The 22,723-nt window shown below is 34.0% G+C and overlaps 1 protein-coding gene across 1 annotated transcript in view; it reads right to left on the minus strand.

Moving 5' to 3' along the window:
* Window positions 1-355: 355 nt before the first annotated feature.
* The window catches only part of TXNL1 (thioredoxin-like 1), a 27,668-nt gene continuing 5,300 nt past the window's right edge, over window positions 356-22,723 (minus strand). Inside the window, exons 2-8 of the mRNA XM_004683928.2 lie at window positions 16,856-16,952; window positions 15,082-15,255; window positions 11,764-11,886; window positions 10,066-10,135; window positions 8,786-8,958; window positions 6,881-6,985; window positions 356-590 (exon numbers count right to left, since the gene is read on the minus strand). Of these exons, the coding sequence (XP_004683985.1) occupies window positions 561-590; window positions 6,881-6,985; window positions 8,786-8,958; window positions 10,066-10,135; window positions 11,764-11,886; window positions 15,082-15,255; window positions 16,856-16,952 (772 nt within the window). The 3' untranslated portion in view covers window positions 356-560. The remainder of the gene's footprint in view (window positions 591-6,880; window positions 6,986-8,785; window positions 8,959-10,065; window positions 10,136-11,763; window positions 11,887-15,081; window positions 15,256-16,855; window positions 16,953-22,723) is intronic.

The raw sequence follows: 22,723 nt of genomic DNA on the forward strand, positions 1-22,723 counted from the left end.
ACCTGTGGTTCATTAACTAACAGTTTAGGTTAAACTTAAAGCTCATTAATTTATTTCTGGTAGCTATACTTTGAGAAATGTCTATACCTCAGATACCACATTTTAATAAACAGAAGTTAGTGCGTTTTTAAATATTTCAAATGGTTAGCTTTACAAGTCCATGTATCAAAATCACTTTCTGTTTGTGTATACATGAGTACACATATACTCCTCAATTACCTAAAATAATTTTGCTCCTCTGAAGAAACTGACTTTCAATCAATGTTACCAGAAACTTAAATTCCTTCTAAAAATCACAGGTTGGCCAATTTTCAAATAAATGGAAAGAGAAAATACTTATGTAGAATGACAAAAGTTAAGCTTGGCAAAAGTAGTGACTTTTATTTACAATTGCATGTATCAAGATTACAATAGAAACACTAGTGATACCATCTGAACAAAAGCAATGATTTATTGGTAATGGCAATGAATGGAATATTGACAGTCTCTGGCGAGAATCAAGCAATTATCCAGGAGCAGTAGATCTGATTGCAATGCGGTCTTCCAGTGTCTTCTGTACCTTAATGGCTTTCTCCCTTTTTGCCAACTACCTAGAAAAACAAAAGTAACTGTATAAACACATCTTATTTAGAAATACGGGTATTTTCAAAATACTGCTAATTGGTAGTCATCTTTAGAACCTGGTATTAATTTTTGCCCCTGCATCTTTACTGGCATGCAGTATATTTTCATTGTTGAAGCAAACTGTGACCCTCCCTCCTCTCCCGGTCTCAAAAAATTAAAAATAAAACACATGCAGGCTATTTTTGGCTTCCCACTCTGTTTTAAGAAAAAGTAATGCAATTTTTCAAAACAAGGTTGACAGTTTAGAGAAGTTAATAAAAAGATGATGCTATATGAGTGAAATATATTTGGCATACTATTTTTAGGCAATTAGAAATCAAATGTCGATCACAAAATAATCTGGAATTAAAAGAGTATGCTAAACTTATGTCTTCATGCTCAAGTTGACAGGTCTCTAGACTTTTCTCTCAATATGAATACATGCAATGAAAACCGATTAAAATGACTAATTTTGCCTAATTTCTATTTTTAAAAAAGCTCTGGTTTCTACAAAAGTACTATTAAAAATGTAAAGACTAAATCTTGCTTTTGTCAGTGATTAGAAAAATTTCCTACTGGAGGGTTTTTTAAAGTGTCCTACTTGCTAATATTTGGGCAGCTCAGAAATGTTAAAAACTTGTTTTTACCACCAGTTCTACATGTAAATGATGTAAAACTTTGTTTTAATCAAGTAATTTCTCTTAAGCCTAAAGTTTATTATCCAATAGTATATTCTCATTGCAGAAATGTCTTTAAAGAAATCTATTTAGAAATGATTAAATATGTATTTGAATACAGATTTCTACATACATTTATAAATATAATTTGGATTAGTAGAATCAATTTAAGTTGATTCTAAATGCTGTCGTATCAAAACTCAAAGGTCTTCAGTACTTGTTTTGACTAAAATAAAATATGACTGTATCAGTGTCATTCAGGAGAGAAGATTATAAAAACCCTTTCCACTGAATTCCCAATCAATTACATAAAGCCAGATAGATGGTTTTTTCCCTCACATTATGGAAAACCACTTTTACAACGTGTAATGAACTCCTCACTGATCCAAGGAACCCATGTATTAGAAAGTTCAAGAAGTCAGAAAGCTGTTAAAAAGATCGTCTCATGGGAATATGCAGATGAGAGTAAAGAGTCCAGAAGCATCTTAAGAAAGAAGGTGAGGTGGCAATATTTATATACAAATACATTTAAGCAGATAAACACTGAGAGTGTTATTGATCACTATATATCACCTAGGAACACACCAAACACAGAGCTATTAATTAAACAAAAGAAAACAAAAACAACTAATATTAAAACTTCAGCAGATGTGACACAGCAGACACAACTCTGCATACTGTTTCACAGGTTGATAACTCTCAACTTTCCAGTGTGTATTCTCTGTAAAAAAGAAGAAATTCAGCACTCCAATATGGATTCTTGTTCCCAACATAAAGTTCTTTTATTCATTTTAAAGTCTATGTAACACCTCAAATACATCGAGGTACATCAAAATTGGCTTCAAAGATTCTTATTCACTAAAGAGTCCATTGATCTTCATGTTATTATTTTAATCCAGCCTAACAATCAGTCCGTACTCTCAACTGGCCGTAAGCTCACTTGGGTAGACAAAACAAAGACAAGCCCACATTAATTAGCAAAAAGACTTTTTGGGCTACAGTTTCAATGAGAGAAAGAAAAACCCACATCTCTCAACTACAGTCTAATCAATATAGTATGCTAGTACTACAGTTTCATCAAAACACAATACTAGTATAAATGAACTCACAGTATGAAAGTATTCATTTTTGTTTTCCAAAATGATTCTATAGTTGCTAAAAAATAAATTTAAACTTCACATCTTATTAAACATTATCCAACAACTAGCTAAATCTGAAAGCATTTACAACAATATGTTTTACTGAAGTATTATTTTTCAAAATGTAGTACATTTTGTGAGAAAGGCAAAAGTTAAAAAGTCGGGTGAGCCAAACAGTCTGGTAATGAAATTAAAGCACCTAGTTGCAAGCCCAAGTCAAAAAACCAAAACAAAATAAAAGGCCAACTGAGAAACATGATCTGAATGAGGTTTGATGAAAGAGATGGTTGAGAAAATCTAGGTAACAAGAAGGCTGGTCCAGATGACAGAAGCTGTAGAAATCCTGCACCAGCGGTGGTGAGAATACGGGAAGGGTGAAAGCAGACAGGTGCTAGATGAGTAGAGAAGCAAGGAGGGGAGGAGAGGGAGGTAAGGTCAACTTTATATTCATTTTTTAAAATCTTCTGTTTTTAGTTCATTTGAGTTGGATTAAAAAAGCTGAAAAATAAACAGACAGAAAAGTTAACAAAAACAGCTGATACGTGAATGGCCAGTTTAGAAAGATCTGTTTTTATTACAGTGCTAATCTGCTCTGCTTTTCACATGCACCTCACTCCCTCAGAAGCAAAAGCCCCTACAATTTTGCTCACTTAAAACACTTTTAATACTTTTGTTATTAAAATAAAGCAATCCATATAAGTAGCATCTTTTAGCAAAGAAAACATCTACTTCCAATTAAGGTGGCAAACTTTTTCATGCTGCAACACAGAAAGTTCACTGACAACAGCATACAGCCTAATATATATTATAATCTGTGCAGAATGCCTCTAAGAGCCAAAAACTAACAAGTGGGAGGGGTGTTCTAGCTCAACAAATCTTAAAAGTATAAACATCTAAAGTTGTACACATGCAAGTTAGTCAAAGATCTCTACCCACAACAAAATTCACCCAGCATTACCTCAGGCTCTGTCATATTAATGACATAAGGAGATAGTCAATGATATTCTGAAAACTAACATTATCTAGAAAAAACTCACACAACATAAAAATGTGAACTGGAAATGCTAAATAATTGTATTTTATCATTCACTCAACCATTTTATAAGCTCTCTTCACAAAAAGGTATGAAAACTTTCTGCCCTGAGCTAATAAAACACATGCCAAATCTAACTTGAAATCTGAAATTATAATTACTGTGTGTAATTCCTTTCAAATGAGATTGACTTAAATAAGAGATTGACTTAAATAAGAGAAAGAAGTGCCACACTTGGCCTGTCCCTGAATGAGCTCCGGGCCTTCCTGCTGTCACGGCCAAATTCCTATTTTCCATTCATTCTACCTAGAGAATCCATTACTCTTGTCCCCTCTCAATTTCTACTTTCACCACTGAATTTAAGATCCTCTTCCTTCACAAAATATGTTGCTACTTTCCCAACCACTGTTGTAAAGAAGAAAATATCAGCAGACTGGAAAAGTAAGAGACTACTCTATAGAGAAAGGGAGCCTTGAGCTAAGCTTTGATTAATTTTTGATTGACTTTTCAAATGGTTATCTATTATCCTTCTATGACGTAAAGTTACTATAAACAAGAATGGTGATTATACCTGTAGAGACAAGTACCATATCACATATCCATTATTTCTTTCACTTAGGAACCAAACTCATCTGTAATTTTTAGTAAGTGATTCCATCTATACAAAGACCCAATTGTCAAACATAAATTTTTAATTGTAATTTTCTTACAATGAAGTTACTGACTTAGCATAACATAAAAAAAAACACTGCTATATTGGTTTACTTGGACGGATATCCCTACAGGGCAATTAATGCAACGACACAGGCAGAACAGATCTCGTCAAAAACAATTAAATGGAAACGTAATGTAATGTCCACACATATATATAATATATATTATACACATATAATATATATAATATATACATACACACACACATATATACACGTATGTATAAGAAAATCATTCAACCCAGCAACTTCAAACACTTCAAGCAAGGGACTAAAAGTCTACAACGCCAAGAAGGGTCCATTATAGTATTAAATTTATTCTCATGGCAGTTTTCAAGCTGCTATTCAGGCTGGGGGTCCATGAGCCCCTTTTCCAGGAGTCTTTGAGATCAAATCAATTTCTATGAGAATGCTAAATTTTAGCAGTCTTTTCAATTCTCATTATCTCCCAAATGTACAATGAAATCTTCCAAAGCTGTGAAGTACATGAGCTGTGGCAGTAAAAGTGAACGCAGAAGCAAGTAAGAGAACACGAGGGTTCTGTTAAGCAAGCAAGCAATAAAGAAATCTGTTAAACTGTAATGTTCCTCTTCTCACGAAACTTGTTTTTTGAAAGAAAACTTTAAGATACTTATGTTAACATATAATGAATGGGCTTACTATGTGTAAATATTTATAAAATTTCTGTTTTAATTTCTTAAACAATAACCATCAGACAATACAGACTATACTTTTTGGTCTTCAATAACACTTAATAGTATAAAGGGGTCCTAAGACCAAAAGGTTTGCAAACAGCAGCTAACAGTAATTTTTAAAAGGTCAAAAAAAAGTACTTTGTCAAATGAACACAGTCAAATTATACAATAAACATAAATATACGCTCAAGCAAGAAAATTCTAATACCTGCTATCCTAAAACCAGTTCAACAAAATGACAATTTGGTAATAAATGAGAGAAAAGCTATTCTGGGGTAGGAGAGGAGATGTTGGAAGCAGAGGTGGAGACAGAGTTGTAGATGTACAATTAATGTGTATAAGAAAAAACACAACTAAATGGCACACTGGGAAGAAGATGGAAAAGACCAACTAGTGGTTATTTTGAGAAAAAAAGCGAAAATCAAATTGCATAAAAGCTGGGAAGAGAAGCAGGAAACTAGGGTTGAATTAATGGTGTGAGAAAATTATAGAGGACTTAGAGTAATAAGTTTTATAACATGATTAAGCTAAAACAAACTCCAAAATCCAAAGCAAAATCCAAATCCAATGGCAATTAATTCAAACAGGCAAAGGAACAAAGCAGGCAGCCAAAATGTCTTTGTTGCTCACACATTTTTCCAGTACAGCATATTTCATATCATTAAAATGTAGATGTTTAATCTCTGCTTCTTCTGACCTGTCATTACACATATGTCAAACACTTGACACAACAGACTAAGTACACAATTGTTCCTACAGCCGCCAGAAGTTAATTTTGGTATGAGACAAGATAGCAGTTGAAAAATGACCAATTAAAATCAAACAGCATACATATTTGTAAGTTCACCCACTGTTAGGCAATTTTATGAATTTCTTTGTAAATGAATTAAAGTCAGATCTGTAGGTAGCATCAAAGAGTAAGAATTCAAACTATTATTCAGTGAAAGAAAAAATAGTGACTATGCAAAAAAAAGCAAGAATTCTCAAATTTTCCTTTCCCAAACAGAGATTTAAACTGTGACACTGGGTGCCTCCCGTTCTAGGTGTCGACAGCACGAGGGAAACTCTCCCACTCGTACAGTCACCTCCGAATTTAGCCTGCCTCTGATGCAGCCGAGAAACGCTGTGGTCTCTCCTCCACCTCCTGGGCTGGCGCACATTTATCTGAGCACCACAACCGGGTCTGTCCAGATAAAACTCATGGTGGCACTGAGGGTCTGAGGCTGCACATTTTAACAGTCACCCCAAGGAATGGTTATCAGTAGTCCCATTCCATGAGTGCTTTGAAACATTCTCATTCCTACAAGTCCCATGTACCTTGTAAATTCTTTATAAACCTTAGTATTATGTCCTTTAAATATATACAGACAGACATACACACATATATGTGTCCTAGAATGTATGTATGCACCATCACCCACCCTCATTTTGAGCCCTCTCCCTCCCCCTGCAGAATGTCTCTTACAGTTAGTCTGTTTATTTTTGTTTCTTTTTTGTGTTGTGTTTTTCAGTTATTATTTTTTCCCCTTGATCTCTTATATGGTTCCCCTATATTCCTCCTATAAGTGAAACCTCTTTTAGCACAAATGCATAATTTGGAAATTATCTCAATGTAGTAAAACTTGTCCTTTCTTTTATCAAAAAGAACTTTAGTCATTAAATCACTGAAGTCATTTAAAATTTCATCAAAATCATTGCTAATCAAAATCTTAGTGAAGTACTTAATACTTTCAAATAATGATTTAACTTAATTTTATTTTTCTTTTCTTTTTGTTATCCCTAACTATAACCAAACAATTATCTTTACTCTCTTATTTGGATACTATTTATTAATAGACACTATTATCCAAAAGACATTTGTATTAAAAATTTTTTCAGTTGAAGGTCTAAAAATCTAAAGGAGAACTTACTGTCCTTCAATCTTACAAAATTTAATGCTGTAATGATTCTGGGTCTTTATGAAATTATTTCTTTTAAATCACATTTTTACTGCCCCTAAACATCGTTTTAAAAAACTTACTCGTTTGAAGTCATTCATATTTGTTGCCTGGACTGGAGTACCAATGAAAGTAAAATATGAAATTCTTGTTGTTTCTTCTTCACCTTGATTGGACTGAACAAATATCTATATAAAGAAAAAACCCAAACACTTCATTTTCACTTACAATCTTTTTTATAAACATTTTTAAATGTAATAAGCTTCCTTAATTAAAAATATATAAGGATTAATCCAAAATAGTAGCTATACATGTACTGCTTGCAGCACAAAGACACAGTGGGAAAGCGGCGAGACAGAGCCCGGACAGAAACCTGAAGCGCGCTCTCATCCACTACCCATGCTCGTCCATGCAAGGGAAGACTGGAACATAGAGCCTGGGAAGGCAGATTCTAAGAGCGGTGGCCGGAGGTGCTGCTATGTTCATCTTCTCCAGACATGCCACTCAGACAAGTTCCTGATAATTTAATGTGCCAGTATGAGGCATCGTGATTAATGAGATAAAACGAGGGAATGTAAGATGTATGACAGTGGGCAGAACACTGTTGAAACTTTATTACAGTTTTTCATTGATGAAAATCTTTGTGGTTGCATTCTTCCTAACTTCCCAGAATACTAAAGGACAAAGGAGTATTAGAAATCAACTAAAATTATATTATGTCCTGCATAATTTTAAGCAAATGCTTTTTCCTGTCTATTAAAAAACTTCTTTTATATGTTGAGACAAAACCTTTACTCATTGATCCTTTTTTCAATATATTAATTTCTTTTACTCTTCCCCCACTGAAAAACACAGTATTACTCTAGATGCTATTACTTAAGAATATCACCTCTCTTGGTTTCAACATCATATGCTTCATCCTCAGCTGGTACTCACTGTAGGCAACTATAGATCCATCTCAAAATGAGACTATGATCAGTTTAAAATTCCAAGTCAATAGTAAGTAGACTATTAAACCAGCTCCCCATTTACTTATTTGCATTGATCTTTGAATCTAAACACAAATTTACAGTTACTGGCTTTAAAATATGTTAACTTGCCTTAGTTTCTGGTCAAAAATGTTCTTTTAAAGACAGATTTTACAGACAGACTCTCTAGATTGAAAGGGCTTTTTCCAACACACAAGCAACTTTCAAATTTGATAACCATTTTAATGTAATCATTTTTCTTTACTTTCACTTGAAGATATTTCAAATACTGAAAATTCAAATATAGTCCTTCATCTTACCGCTAAGTATATATTTTGTGAAACCCCACTGAAAACTTCCTACAATGAAAACATGCTGTAATATTTTAGTTTACAAAATCAGAATCATTCCATTAAAACAAAGATAGCACACTAACTCATCATAGCTGTTCTCGGTGGCCCTCCAGCCACCACTCGTTCTCTACATATTCCGCTATTCTACCTGCTACCCCCCTGCAGGACTGCACAAGTCAGACTACTAGAGTTGAATTCCAACAATGGTGTTCACCAAAGAATTAGAACTGCTAAGTAGGGCTGAAAATGCAAATTAAGATAATGTCAGATCATTTTTATTGAGATCAGGATTGCTATACTATTAAAAGCTCTTTATTCTGGAAAAAGAAAGTGGAGTTTACAATGTATGATTACTTAACACCAGGTATAAAGGATAAAGCAAGAATATCTTCAGTTTAAATACAAATGTTCTAGAGTAAACTTTTAACAAAAGCAGCCAAATATAAAATAGTATGCTAACAAATTCATCTTCCTCTTAAGGGCACACAGATAAACGTTTTAGAGAGGAAAATTTTAATTGGTTCAACATATATATTTTTACTCATTTCAAACCAAGTCAACAAATAACTACTTTACAGGGCAGCTAGAATCACATGGATCCTGAAGACAGTCTGAACTGTCACCCACAAAACCCACTAAAATAATAGCTGAATGAAATACTACTTACAGTTACACTGTTAACATTCTGAAACTTCACATAACGGAGTGGGACAATACCATCTTCTTTAATATCATCCTCTGTTAGTTCGAGAGCTTGAGTTGGTTCACTTCTTTCTGCCTCTTCAAAATCCATAGATCGGGGTAGATTGATAAAAATTTTTACGTATTTAGGACCTTGACCTATAAAAAACAAAACAGTAATGCAAAACCACACATAATACTTCCCTTTATCATTACACTCACACAATACAACACAGACAAATATATACACACATACGTACACATTATCTATCTATCTATCTATCTATCTATCTATCTATCTATCTATCTATCTATCTATCTATCTATCTATCTATCTATCTTTCCTTTTTCAATAAATAATTACTAGTATGCTCTTGGCCTGCTACCACTATACAAATAACTAGGAATGCTAGATTAAAAATAGATGTATGTAAATATGACTGTGTTTTATATAAAGAATTCCTGCCCTTAACTACAAAAGACATATTGTGATAAATGTTAATACTACTGGTAAGGAAGTATAGGGAAGGAGGCAATGGAGTTTTACAGTATATACAGGTCAACAAAAAGTTTCATATAAGAATCCGTGAGAGGCCCAGCTGGTGGCACAATGGGTAAAACAGCACTATGAATTTATCTGCAGCCACTGCAGCATGGTACAAGTTTGATCCCTGCCGGGAAAGGTGACCCACATGGCATGGCAGATCTCTCCTGACCCACCCTCTCTGCTCCCCTCAGCAGTGGGTTTCAGTCCATCTGCCTTTTCTGCCCCCTACTCTGTCACTCGTGAATCCTCTCACCCTCCACACCTCTGGCCTGTACCCCAGTTCTTGCATATATCAGTATACAAAACAAAAGCCTTGAACTGGGTCATGTAGTTGCCAACAACCGTACATTTTGTGAGTTAAGAGTTATTTAGTAGGTAAGGGATGAATCAGGAAAATTTCTTAGTTAATAAAAAGAAATACCTAGTTGTGTAAAGAAGATGAAACTAATAGAGCACAAATAGGAGTGTTTCCTAGTTTTCATGTTAAGGGGGAATCTTAAATTCTAAACAAACTTTAGGAATAAGGTAAAGGGTTTTTTGGGGTACTTTTAGTCCCAAATAATCTCACATAACTTACCCATTCATTTATATCCAGGCTTTGTTGTAAAACAGTTTTACTCTATGCCAAAGCAAGAAATAGCTACCTGTATTTACTACAAACTTTAAAGCATATGCTAACAGGTCTACACAATAGGAAGTTAAAGCTATCTATTACTTACCATTATCCGGTCCTTGAAATTTCATTGAATAAAGCTTAACAGGTTGATTGAATGCCACAGTAATAAGTAGCTGTGAAAAAAAAAAAGTTTTATTTTAAAAAGACTCCTGAACACTTTGAATACACACAACAGCTAAGTAACATGAAAATAACAGAAGTAGAAAATTTTTAATTCATCCAATAAAAGGAATGTAATATGGAAATCAAGTGTGGTAACTTCATTAAATTGACATTTGAAAAATATAATCACCTAATATTCATGTAAGGGACTAGCAAAACCAAAATTCAGTGGAATAAATTAACTAAAATTACATTTAAGAACCTAAAGTCTTGTCACTTAACAATTGGAAAGCAATCTGCTTTCCAAAAAAGTCAAACAAAATCCCCCCAATTAAAATTTAACTGCATGTTTTAGTGCATATGCTTAATGTTTTCCAGGTCTATCTGCCAAGTATCTATCTATATCACTTAACAACTGGGAGACAATGTGCAGGTTATGTGCAGAAGCTAGTCCTCGAGTGAACTCTAACCCCAAACTCAAAGAACAGGACTCTCAGAGCTCTATGCTAAAATCTCCAAACCTCCATCCTAAACTTACATGGGAAACTGATTTTGGAGAGTCACATCAGGGAACCAGAACATAAAACATTACCAGAAAAGCCTCTCTATCAAAAAACCTAATTCATTCACTCACTCTTCTTTCCAACTCAAATTATGTCAGATGTAGATACCTATATTTCTACCCTGAGAGAGTTCAAGGAAGCTATAACTGGAGTCTTGCTGATTTCGTCATGACATGTAAAACATTTTACAAGGCTCACAATGTGAACATACCCTCAAAGCTATATAGTGAAGCAGCTCTGGAGAAAGAGGGGATGCAGATTTATGTTTTCAGAATCACTGTAATGTATCTGCTTAAACAGAGTCAGACTACTGCCCCTGGTTATATTAGTACCTTTTAATACTTGACCTATAAGAGTGTGCTGAAAAATCATAAGCTTGACACACTTAGGAACTTGAACCACAAGTGAACAGATGATGTGGGAATGCCTGAAATACATTGTCAATGGGAATCTGACACTTTCTTCCTAAAATCAGTGAAGAATGATTTATTTCTTCTAAGAAAAACAAATAGGATCAGATCACATTTTAGAGAAATAACTTTGGTGAACATGTAGAAAATGAACTGGAATGGGGACAAAGCAAACAACAGAAAGAAAATTAAGGACATAAGCATCAAGATGAACCAAGTTTGGTCAAATAGTACTAGTGTTGCACCACTTCCTCTGTGATAACACAGGAGAGACACAACTTCACCTCCAGCAACAACAAGTAGAAACTTAGGAAGTGTGCATCTCACTGGTCCCATCTTCTCAAAGACAAGCTCCCCTAGGTGGATGAAAGTGATAAAAGTCTGGAAAACAGGTCAAGAAGAGCAAAGGACATATAAGAGTGGTTACACTAACAGAGGTTGGTTACACCAACCCTAGAGGTTCCACTGTTCTCCCCCTAAGCTGGCCACTGACAAAGAACAAAGGAAGGAGGCGGGTCTGTGTGGATAAGAGAGAAGCAGTCAAAGAAATGGAAAGTTCTAGTAATCCAGGAAGGAGAGCCACAAAGCCATGAAATGAAATACAATAAAGAAACAAGAAAGGGCATAAAACTTGATAATGCCTCTAAGTCTTAAGCATTCAAATACCTGTTCATCACAATCAGATTCCAAGAAGGTCATATCTTTTCGTAAACAGTTGTCAAATCCATGCTCATCACTTTCATTAAGACATTCACAGCCAGCTTTGTTAATAAAAGGCATTAAATCCATCTGAAACAAAATTAAATCACTTCCTTAGGTAAAGTACTTAGATTTGGTATAAAAATTTACTAATTTAAACATGTGATTCTCTCTAGTCAATTTTTAAGAAAACCTCTATTTCTTTTAAAATAGTCACTTAATGAAATTTTCATAACAGTCTTTTCAAATGAAGTTCAGACTGAGGTCTACCACTAATCATTAAAGCCAATGTAGGCTTGGGCCTCTCAATAAGCTATCAGAAACCAAGTATTTAACACTAAGATAATAAAATGTCAACAAACACCTTTTTTAAAAGTATATAGCAATAAGCAGTAGAAAACATGCAAATTAAATTATCTGTAAGATCCAAGACATCCACTTTCTTCTTTCAATGTCCATGGTGTGTTTAAATCTTTATTCACGAAGAGTTGAGATTTAGGATGGATAGCAAGTAAGGGCTTAAACTTTATGTTGGAAAAATCTCAAACATATATACATAGACTAACACAGTGAGCTTCATGGACACCTCTCCCAGCCAGGAAAGTAATCAACTAAAGGCTACTCTTGTTTCAGCTTTACTGCCACCCTCAACAAGCTTCTGAAGCATCTCCTGGTTACTTTCAAGTAAATCTCAGGCATTTTCTCCATTTCATTCATAAATATTTCCGTGTATATTTCTAAGAAATAGTTCACTTAAAAATAAACCCTCAATACCATAACTAAATCTATGAATAATACTTCCTTATTACAATTCAGTGTTCACATTTCCTGTCTGATAAATATTTTACAAGTGAATTATTAGAGCTAGAATAATGATCCCAAAAAAAGGGTAGAAAAACTGCATTTAGTTAATGTCTCTAAAATTTCTTTTAATCTCTGGTCATTCAGCCCACACATTTCTTTTTTTCTGGACTTTGCTGATACTTCCCTGTGTATTATCAGACTCCTGTCTCCTGGACACTGATCTGGCTCAGCACTTCCGCACTTTCAGCACACCACCAGAGTGTGGCACAGTAGTCAACTCGCCCTGTTCTGACTTCAGTGGAGATGACCAGTGTTTCCCATAAAGATTTTATTGAATGCTTTATATGTAATTGAGTGTTAAATTTTGTCCATGGTTTTTCTGCACATGAGATCATGAATTTTCTTCTATAAATTGCTACATCTAGTTTTTTATTTAACATCTTTACACCAATATTCCCAATAGTTTTTTTTTTTTTTTTTTGATACAAACCTTGTCAGATTTGGGGATTAAGGTCATACTTCAGAAAAAAGAAAATATGGAAGTTTTGTCTCTCTTCATATTGCCTTAAGTAGCTACAGTAACAGTAGACTGATTTTTTATAATTTGTTAAAATCTCTCTGTAACTTTGACCTTTATGGAAGTTTTACTATTTTCTGTATTTCCTATATGGTGATTGAGCTTTTAGGTGGTCTGTTTCTACTGGAGTTGATTTTGATAAATTGTTTTTGTTTTTTTTTAAAGAAAAGTACCCATTTCATATACTACACAAGGACAATTTTCAAAGTTTACCAAATATTACAGACATCAGTTTTCCATGTCCACTTTTCTATCTTCACATGCTCACCTGCCTAGGGGCTTCAGTTTTTTTTTTTTTTAATTCAGGACATTAATGTGTATGTAGATGATTAAAAGACTAAAGGACACTTAGTTTTGCATGTTAAATAATTGCCAATACGGTAATAATTCACTAGAATAGACTCCTAATTATTCATGGAGTAGCCTAAATGCTTTCAAGCCAAATTATACAAGGTTACTTTGTATAACATTAAACATTAAATATTCAATACATTACTCAGGGTAAAATGCTGTAGAAGGGTAAAAAGTGACACTGCTGAACAAAATTCTATTATGGTACAGTTATTCTGAATGTCATCAATATTTGCCTTGAAAAGACACTATTGACAACCTTTAAAATGTTTATATTTTCTATTCTACCATGATGCCTGCTATGGCATCTAGGACTGGAATCCAGGGATGAAGACAACACTGTTGAAAATTAATAGGTGAATTATTTAAAATACTAAATTTTAAAAAAATGATTAAACTTATTTATTATGGGCACACAAAACAAGTATAACATTCAACTGGGGACATTATCTAGGACAAAATTGCCATTATATTGTATCAAGGACATAATTGCACACTGATATATTCTGAAATATATAATGGCAAATAAGTATCACTCCCTATGTAATCAACTTGCCAACAACGAGGACAGAACAAGAAAACAATCAGACAAATCCAGATTGTAGGGCAGTCTACAGGACAGATGATTTAGACCTGTACTGTTCAGTAAGACAGCCATTAGCCACATGTGGTAATTTAAAATTAAATTATTAAAAGTAGATACATTTAAAAATTCAGTCCCCATTTTCACTAAACATATAACAAATGCTCAACAGCCACATGTGCATGGTGGCTACCATATTAGTTTGGTTCTGCCTTTCACAGTAACTTTAGAACCAAAAAAATTAAGAAATCTCTAACAAGAAAAATGTTTGTATGTAAGAGTTACCAATTTGCATAAACAAATCAACTACTATGAAGTGCTACTTCTGAATTTTCTGAATTTTCCTTCCTTCCTGAATAACTCTCAAATGGTAAATATACTGCATTATAACTAGTCATATTATATCATTTTCAAAAATTTCCCCTAAGTGTTCAAGATATTATCCAGAGTAATTTGCTCTTAAAGCTCAGAAAAACACATTCAATATTAAAGTCACATTTGATTCTAAAACAAAATCAGTAACTTTTTTCAAGTAGAACACCAAAAAAGAGGGAATACTTTTAAAGAAGGAAAACAACAGGAAGTCACAGGAAAGGGATTCAGTATATAGTGATCCCACATTAAATTTTGTAAGTCATGATTGTCAAAGTAAAAACTTTTTTCAGTGCCCTTCTCTACACTACTTGTAAGTAAAAATATAAAACTAATGTTTAAAATTGTCTATAATAATAGTTCAAGAAAGCATTATTTTTTTAAGTAAACAAAGCAAAATAGCAGAAAAAAAATTTAGGAAAAAAGATTATAATACACATTCACAGACAAATCCTAATAGTCACTTAATGGTTTTAAAGTCTTCATCTGAAAGTATTCTTAATTAGAAGAATATAAAACATGAAAACATAATCAATTTCATTTTAATCAAATAATGACAAATGCAAGCTAACACAATTTCACATTTAAGTCTACGTACATAGCCTTTTGGAATATCTGTATCCTCATTGCTTCCAGGGTCATTTTCTAAATGCTGCTTGATTTTTTCTTCTAATCCCACAGCATCTGCTCCTTGATACTGATCAATTCTCACTTTGTTTCGAAAAAACAAAAATGTAGGTGTTGCTGATATATTGTTGGTGGCAGCTGTTCCCTAGAATTGGCAGTTAGATGGCATTAGGAATTAAAACTAACCTAAAACACCCTGAATATACACTCTGTATCTCTGTGGAAGTTAAATATCACCAGCATAAGAGAAATACATATAAACAACTATCCCCAATTGTTAGAGAAAACAATTATTCCTAAAGTGCAAAAACTGTTATTACTCCTAAATTCTTAACAAAGAAGAGCACTGTATTTTTGATGGTTCTAAATATTTCATCCAGTAAAACAATTAGCTTGCAATACAGAAGCTGTACTTTATAGTAACAGATAGCTCTTTTATAAGAACATACTATTTCTCAAATGAGTAACCAAAAAGGGAGTTTATCAGCAAAAACCAGTGCTTCGAGGAAAAAGTTAAACACATTACCAGCCTATTTGTCTGAAAAAGACGTAATGTCTTTTGCATTGCATTGCACTAAATTCCACTTATAGAAATAACTTCTGGTCTCCCAACACATAGACTGCAACAGCTATTACAACCGAAGAGTATAATACTAACATCGAATGAAAATTAGTTCATTATCACTGATTCATGTTTTAAACTTTTCATAAGAAACAAATAATGCAAATATTGTCACCTTGCATATTCAAATACTGTAAAAAGGTACCATTATTTTTAAAGAAAAAAAAAAGAAAGTTTTTATATATTTTCTAAGCCTTATAAATTTCAGGGAAAAAAGACATGATTGCCCTTCTACATATGAAATACAATGTAAAAGATAAATGAGCTATTTAAGTAATTTAAAATTTTCTAGTACCTTCAATAAAAAAGAGAAACAAGTAGAATGAGTTTTAGTATTATATTTTTAGTGAATCTAATATATACATCTTCAACATATAGTCAGTGAGATATTTTACATTTTCATACTAAGTTTCAATATTTCACACTTTTAGTACCTATGAATTTGAATATTAAAGTATTGCAAGTACCCGATTACCACATTTACATTTGAGTACTGTGTATCTCAAATTCCAGATTGCAAATAATAAAAAAATGTAAAGACCAGTGCTGCAGTCTAGTAGTTTGTGACAAAAGAGTAGTTAGAGGCGTTCCTTAGAACAAATGACCATATTTTTAGTTAGTTCTCTAAAAATTTTTCTGAACTCCCCCATATTTCTGCATATGCAAATGCAAGACTGTCACATAGTCATTCAAACTAAGTAATCAAGGCAATCTACCTACAACACTATGGCTCAATCAACAGTAATCAAGACTAACATTTTGCTTATATGCAGCTTTGGAGCTAAGATTACAAACAGGTCAATATAAATTAAACTATAACCAAAAATCCTCTGCCCTAGCTTTGTAATCAGTTTATGTCTCTGTAATAAAAGATATGATTCCAATTTGCAAAAGACAAAGTAATATAACACACAGAACTGCAGGTAACCTACTAAGTATAACAGTACAGTTTTCTACCAGAGGGATGTTAATATAAACAAGCAATTAATATTGGACTGTCCTTCCTAAGAAAGTAATGACATTTTGCTATCTTCAGAGGAGTACTATGCATATAGAGAGATATTAATGTCAAATTTCAAATTGATCTGTGAATAATTTTTTTTAAAGGACTCCTTTCACTTACCTGACACTGATGTACATCTACTTCCAAGAAAACTGCCTGTGGATACTTATTACTCATAGAACTGAATGCTGGGGCAATCCTTAGACATGGTCCGCACCTGTGAGAAAGGTAAAAGAAATATTTGGTAAAATGATAAAGATTGTATTCACTTATACTACAAAGACTTGTCATTTAAAATATAAAATAAACTCTGATCACTGTGGCCTTAGATTTTCTAGTCTTTTCCACTGTACTATATACTTGTATCACTATCACAGTCTTAATAACTACATGTTTATATTATGTCACAAAGTCTCATGTGAATTCTGCCAGCATTGTTCTCACTGTGATAAATTAAAGATCTAAATAAATACTATGCTTATGAATTGGAAAACTTACTATTTTTAAGCTACCAATTCTCTCCAATATTATTGTTAGAATAGACATAAAATCCCAGCAGATTTTCTTGTAAAAATTAACAAATTCAAATTTTAAAATCTATAGGAAAATACAGAAAATAACCTAAGCCTTTATGAGGATGAAGCTGAAAAATTACATTACATAAAGTTTTATAAATTAAGAGTATATAGTATTAGTACAATATCAAAAAAGGATAAAGTCCAGAAAAAGATCAATCCCATACACAGTAACCTGATTTATGATGCCATATGAATGTAGTGAGCTAGGATAATCTCTTCAGTAAACACTGCTGAGTCAACAAGATATCAACATTGTGGGTGGTAGGGGTATGAAACTTGACCCCTACCAGATTTTAGATCAAAATGAAAAGGATAAAACAGTAAGCATTTAGGAAAAAATATAGAGATGACTTTCAAAGCCTAGGAAAATAAGTTATCTCTTAAAACACAGAAAAAAATGAAAGATAAAAGCACGACAGGAGAAAAAAAGAGAGAACTGATACCCTGTCACAAGTCTCTTAAAGACATTAGGTTAAGTATGGATCCATCTATGGTGATGGTCCCAAAGGGCTGAACCACCAAACTAGGTGTATAGCAGCTCTATCATCTAGGTTTGTGAATTACATTCTATGATGTCTGCACAATTAAGTCACCCAACAACACATCTGCCAGAATGTATCCCTATGCTAAGCAACACAGAACTGTATTTGAATATTCATGACAAATTGGAAAATATTAACACCTCTTATTCATAAACCTACCGCTTAGAAGATGAAAAGGTAACTAACTATGAGCGAGCAACAAATATTTGTAAAACATAACAAAGTACTTACATCTCTACTATATAGAAAGACTCCTACAGATCAATAAGAACAGTGACAATGAATAGGAAAAAGGTAAACTCTTGAGCAGGTGGCTTGACAAATGGGAATATCTAAATGGACAATAAACACAAAAAAGTAACCTACCTGTCAATTAAAGCAGGGGAAGGGCAAATTTAAAATACTCTTGCTAAAACAAGGAAGAAAGAAGTACTATCAAGAATACGGAACAAATGAACTATTAGTGCAGGTGCACTTTGTATAACCACTTTGGAAGAGAAAGAAACTGGCAGTATCTACTAAAGCAAGATAACTACATACACACATACATGCATAGATACTATTTTTTTCATCTTTGGCACTTTTTAAAACGTTTGAGAATAGCACTGTATTTAACAAACAAAAACTGGAGTCTACCCAAATTCCTATCGATAACAGAATGAGTCACCTACCTATAGTTATTCACAAAGTGAAATACTAAATAATAAGGAAAATGACTGATTTCATGCAAAAGCATGAATCAGCTTCACAAGTAACACTGAGGAAAGAAGTCCACTCTGTGATTCCATTCATGTACTGTTAAAAACAAATTAATGATATTGTAAAACAGGGCAATGGTTAGTTAGCTTTGCGAGATACTAACAGGCTGGGGGACACCAGGGAGGCTTCAATAAGCTTCTGCTGCTGGTCCAGGAACTGATACCAGGAACTATACCACCAGCAGGAGTGCTCAGTTTGTGAACTGCATTAAGTTAGAGATGTATAACTGTGCACTATGTATGTATGTTACTGCTCAATAAAAATGCATAAAAAATGAGAACAATCTTGGCTTTAGCAGACAGGTACACAAGAAAAAGCAAATTCTAAGGCTTAAATATTTGAATTCATCAATATTTAACTCAAGCTATAATTGTCTATTTTTAAATTTTAGTCAGCTTTTTCACCCAGTGTCAACCTTAGTAAGCTTCACACCAAAAAGCTAAGAAAATAACTAGCAAGTTCTTAAATAATAAGTTAAAGTGTTTCTGAAAGATTTTTGGATCTAACAATATTCAAATAAGCCTGAGACATAATTAAAAAGAAACAAAACACTCACAGTTGACTAACCTATGTTTAGTTCAGCAAAATACTCCATCTATTAATAAGTCTTAATTAAACATTATGAATGAGAAAACAAATTGGTACTTTTTGAAGGACCAGTTGAACGTTATGTATTAATTTTAAATAAATAAATCCAAGATTCAACAACCTCACTTCTAAAAGGCAATCCTATCTTTAACAATTTCAGAATAATACATATAAGGAAGTTCAATGTAATGTTTATAATAGAAAAATTTAGAAACAATTTAAGTGGCAATCAAAAAATACTAGTTTTAAAAGTTAGGACATCCTCGGAAGCTAAGGTAAGAATAATTAGTACTGTTTAGTAGAAAGCCAAGTTTTACGATTTTATTACATTCATATCATAAAACTGCGTGGGGCATACGGTTTACTATTAACATGCAAAGTAGACTGGGAAAAGAAGCTGCTTGGAAGATGCAATTTTTGGAGGAGATAATTTTTTTAATTATCCAGATTTCTGTATTCTTTGATTTTTTTAATGAATAGGGATTTTTATTATAAAATAAGCTAAGAATATAAAATTTGACATTTAAACAGGTGTCACACCAAACCTGCAGGCAGAACACAGATCTGAGGCAAGAGCAGGGAAGGGGAGGGAGTGAGGTCAAATGGGGGGGGGGGACAAGCACAAGGGATTCTGGTAACAGGTCAAGGCTGCGTGGGGATGGGAATGTTATGGAGACTACATCTAAGGGAAGGAAAACTAGTGTACAATGATACAAGAAACCTTAAAACAAATTTTAAAATGAGTAAGTAGGTGTTTTCTGATTGAAAAAGATACCTGCACCCCCATGTTTATTGCTACTTTATTTACAATTGGAAAAACATGGAAGCAGCCCAAATGCCCAAAAGTAGATGACTGGATTAAAAAGATGTGGTACATATATACAATGGAATATTACTCAGCAACCAAAAAAGAGAAACACATGTCTTTTGCAGCAACTTGGATGGAGCTGGAAAAGATCATGCTTAGTGAGATAAGCCAGAAAGAGAAAGAAAAATACCGAATGGTTTCACTCATAGCAGGAGTATAATGGACCAGGCGAGAAAAAAACAAAAATAATGAACAACCATATACCAGAGACATTTTGTGGGAGTGGAATGGGGAATGGGATCAAAACCGGGGGGGGGGGGGTAAGGCACTGGATTATGGCAATGGCACACGGGTGATTTGGTGATGGGAAACGTTCGGGGATTACAATCGAGATGTAAAAAAAAAAAATGTACCGCCCTCCCTGGTGGCGCAGCGGGTTGAAGCACAGCACTGAGAATCTAAAAAAAAAAAAAAAAGCCGCTTCCGCATCAGTTCAATTCCCGCCTGCCCCGGAGGTGACCACATGGTGTGGCAGACCTCTCCTGACCCGCCCGCTGCTCCCCACAGCAGTGTACTTCGTCCATCTGCCTGTTCTGCTCCCCACTCTGTCTCTGGTGAGGCCTCTCGCCGCCCCTGAGCCTCTGGCCTGTACCCCAGTTCTGTATGCACAAATAAATAAATCTTAAAAAAAAAATGTACAAAATGATGTAAAAATAAACTTTTGTAATAAAAAAAATGGATCATGAGATATGCATGTCAATTTTCAATGATGTGCACCTGAACATAAATTATTATAATCCAATGTCACTTCATCAATAGAAGAGGTCAGTTACATATTCTAGGATAGAATCAGACCTTTAGTCTGAGCCTAATATAGTATATTGGACACTGATTTAAAACAATCACACCTGAAACTTTTACAATGTTATTTCAATAAAAACTTTGAAAACATAACAAATAAATAAATAAAATGAATAAGTAGGTGTTTTAAATGAAGCACAGATATTCAGGCTATACCACAACATCCCTAAATAGCCTCACTTCTACAAAAACAAAAAGAGCTTACAGGCAAAATGAAATCAGGATCATTTAAACCCATGCAATTTTTAAAACATGTCCGTAAGAAAAACAATTACTGGTACCCAGGAAATACTTGGCTCATATCTGACGGCTACCCCAGAGTACTGTAAATGAACAAAAACAAGTGAGCGGAAGTGCCTACTTACAGGTACTGTGACAACCCAGATGGAAATAGTGTTCTGGCCAGTGGGCTGACATTAAGGTAATAGAGGAGTAACTGCAACCCTTAGAATGAGCCCGAGTACCCCAACAAGCACTGGGTGCTCAAGTTGAATTTTATTAAATTTAAGGTTCCTGAAATAACCCTAAAGGGAGTCAGCCAATAGTAGCCGGGGGCTTTTCTCCTTTGCTGAATTTCTATTCCTATTCTTTGCTACCTAGGAAAATAAAATAGCACAATCTCTACATTATATTGACATCATTGTACTATACACTAATCCTGTATCACTTAACAGTACAGCTGACTGTTGTTAAAGATAATGAAGCAGACTTGCAATGGTTGACTTAAATAATGGTTGACTTGCAAATAACTGTTCTCTTTCAAAATTTAACCTTATTTAAATTCTTTGTTGAATTTTAGCTAGACATCAGAAATTAGAACTTCAAAATAAGAGAACACAGCTAGCACAAATATACACAGCAGCATACACACACTAAAATCAAATGAACTGATTGGTTAATTTATGTAAGGTGTTTGCCTTGTTCAATATAGCATTCAAGACTATTCATTGACTATTAGCTGCATTCATGAAAAAGGACTTTGCTATCTCTAAAATATTATCCCCAGGTCTGCCTGAAATTCAGAACTGTCCTCCTTTTTTCTTGCATAGATCCTGATTCTCAGTCCTTACTACACAATCATAGGACCTTTCAACTTACTGTAAAAGAACTTGTTGATGACCAGAAGCCATCTAGTCCAGAGGTTTGAAAAGAAACAAACAAAAAAAAAACAGAATTTAATATTCCTGTACCTCTTTTTGACTGAAAGCTAATCTGTTTAGTACAACATACAAAATGGATCTGTAAGGATTGTGTGTTACATTGTTGAAAGAGGACACAGCAGACATTCTCCAGCTTTCTACAATACATAAAGAACCAAACTCATAAAACTAAAATGTTAAAGTTGATCTAACCTAACAAAACTATTTGATAAGTGAGAAACAAAATCAAGAGAAGTTGAATGATTTGCCAAAGGTAACTCTAAACAGGAGAATCACAATTAGCAGGAGTTAACTCTTTAATCCAATTCAAGATAGCCTTCTTTGAAAGGCTCTATTAGATTTTTATACTTCTATTTCATGAACTTGCTGATCTCTCCTACTTGCTAAAGTAGTCAATGTTCTGTCTTGAGCAATAACTAGCGTAAGCACATTCTGCTTGTAAATAGATAAGGAAAAAGTGCTTTCTCAAGATGTAATTAACAAGTTTAAAATCTGGAGGGCATGGGCCCTCCCTGGTGGCGCAGCGGGTTAAAGCACAGCACTAAGAAGTCAAAGCCACTTCCACATGAGTTCGATCCCCGCCTGCCACGGAGGAGACCACATGGCGCGGCAGACCTCTCCTGGCCCGCCCGCTGCTCCCCTCAGCAGTGTACTTCGTCAATCTGCCTGTTCTGCTCCCCACTCTGTCTCTG

Source organism: Condylura cristata, unplaced genomic scaffold (assembly GCF_000260355.1).
Source record: "Condylura cristata isolate star-nosed mole 26May11 unplaced genomic scaffold, ConCri1.0 scaffold00016, whole genome shotgun sequence".
Lineage (NCBI taxonomy): Eukaryota > Metazoa > Chordata > Mammalia > Eulipotyphla > Talpidae > Condylura > Condylura cristata.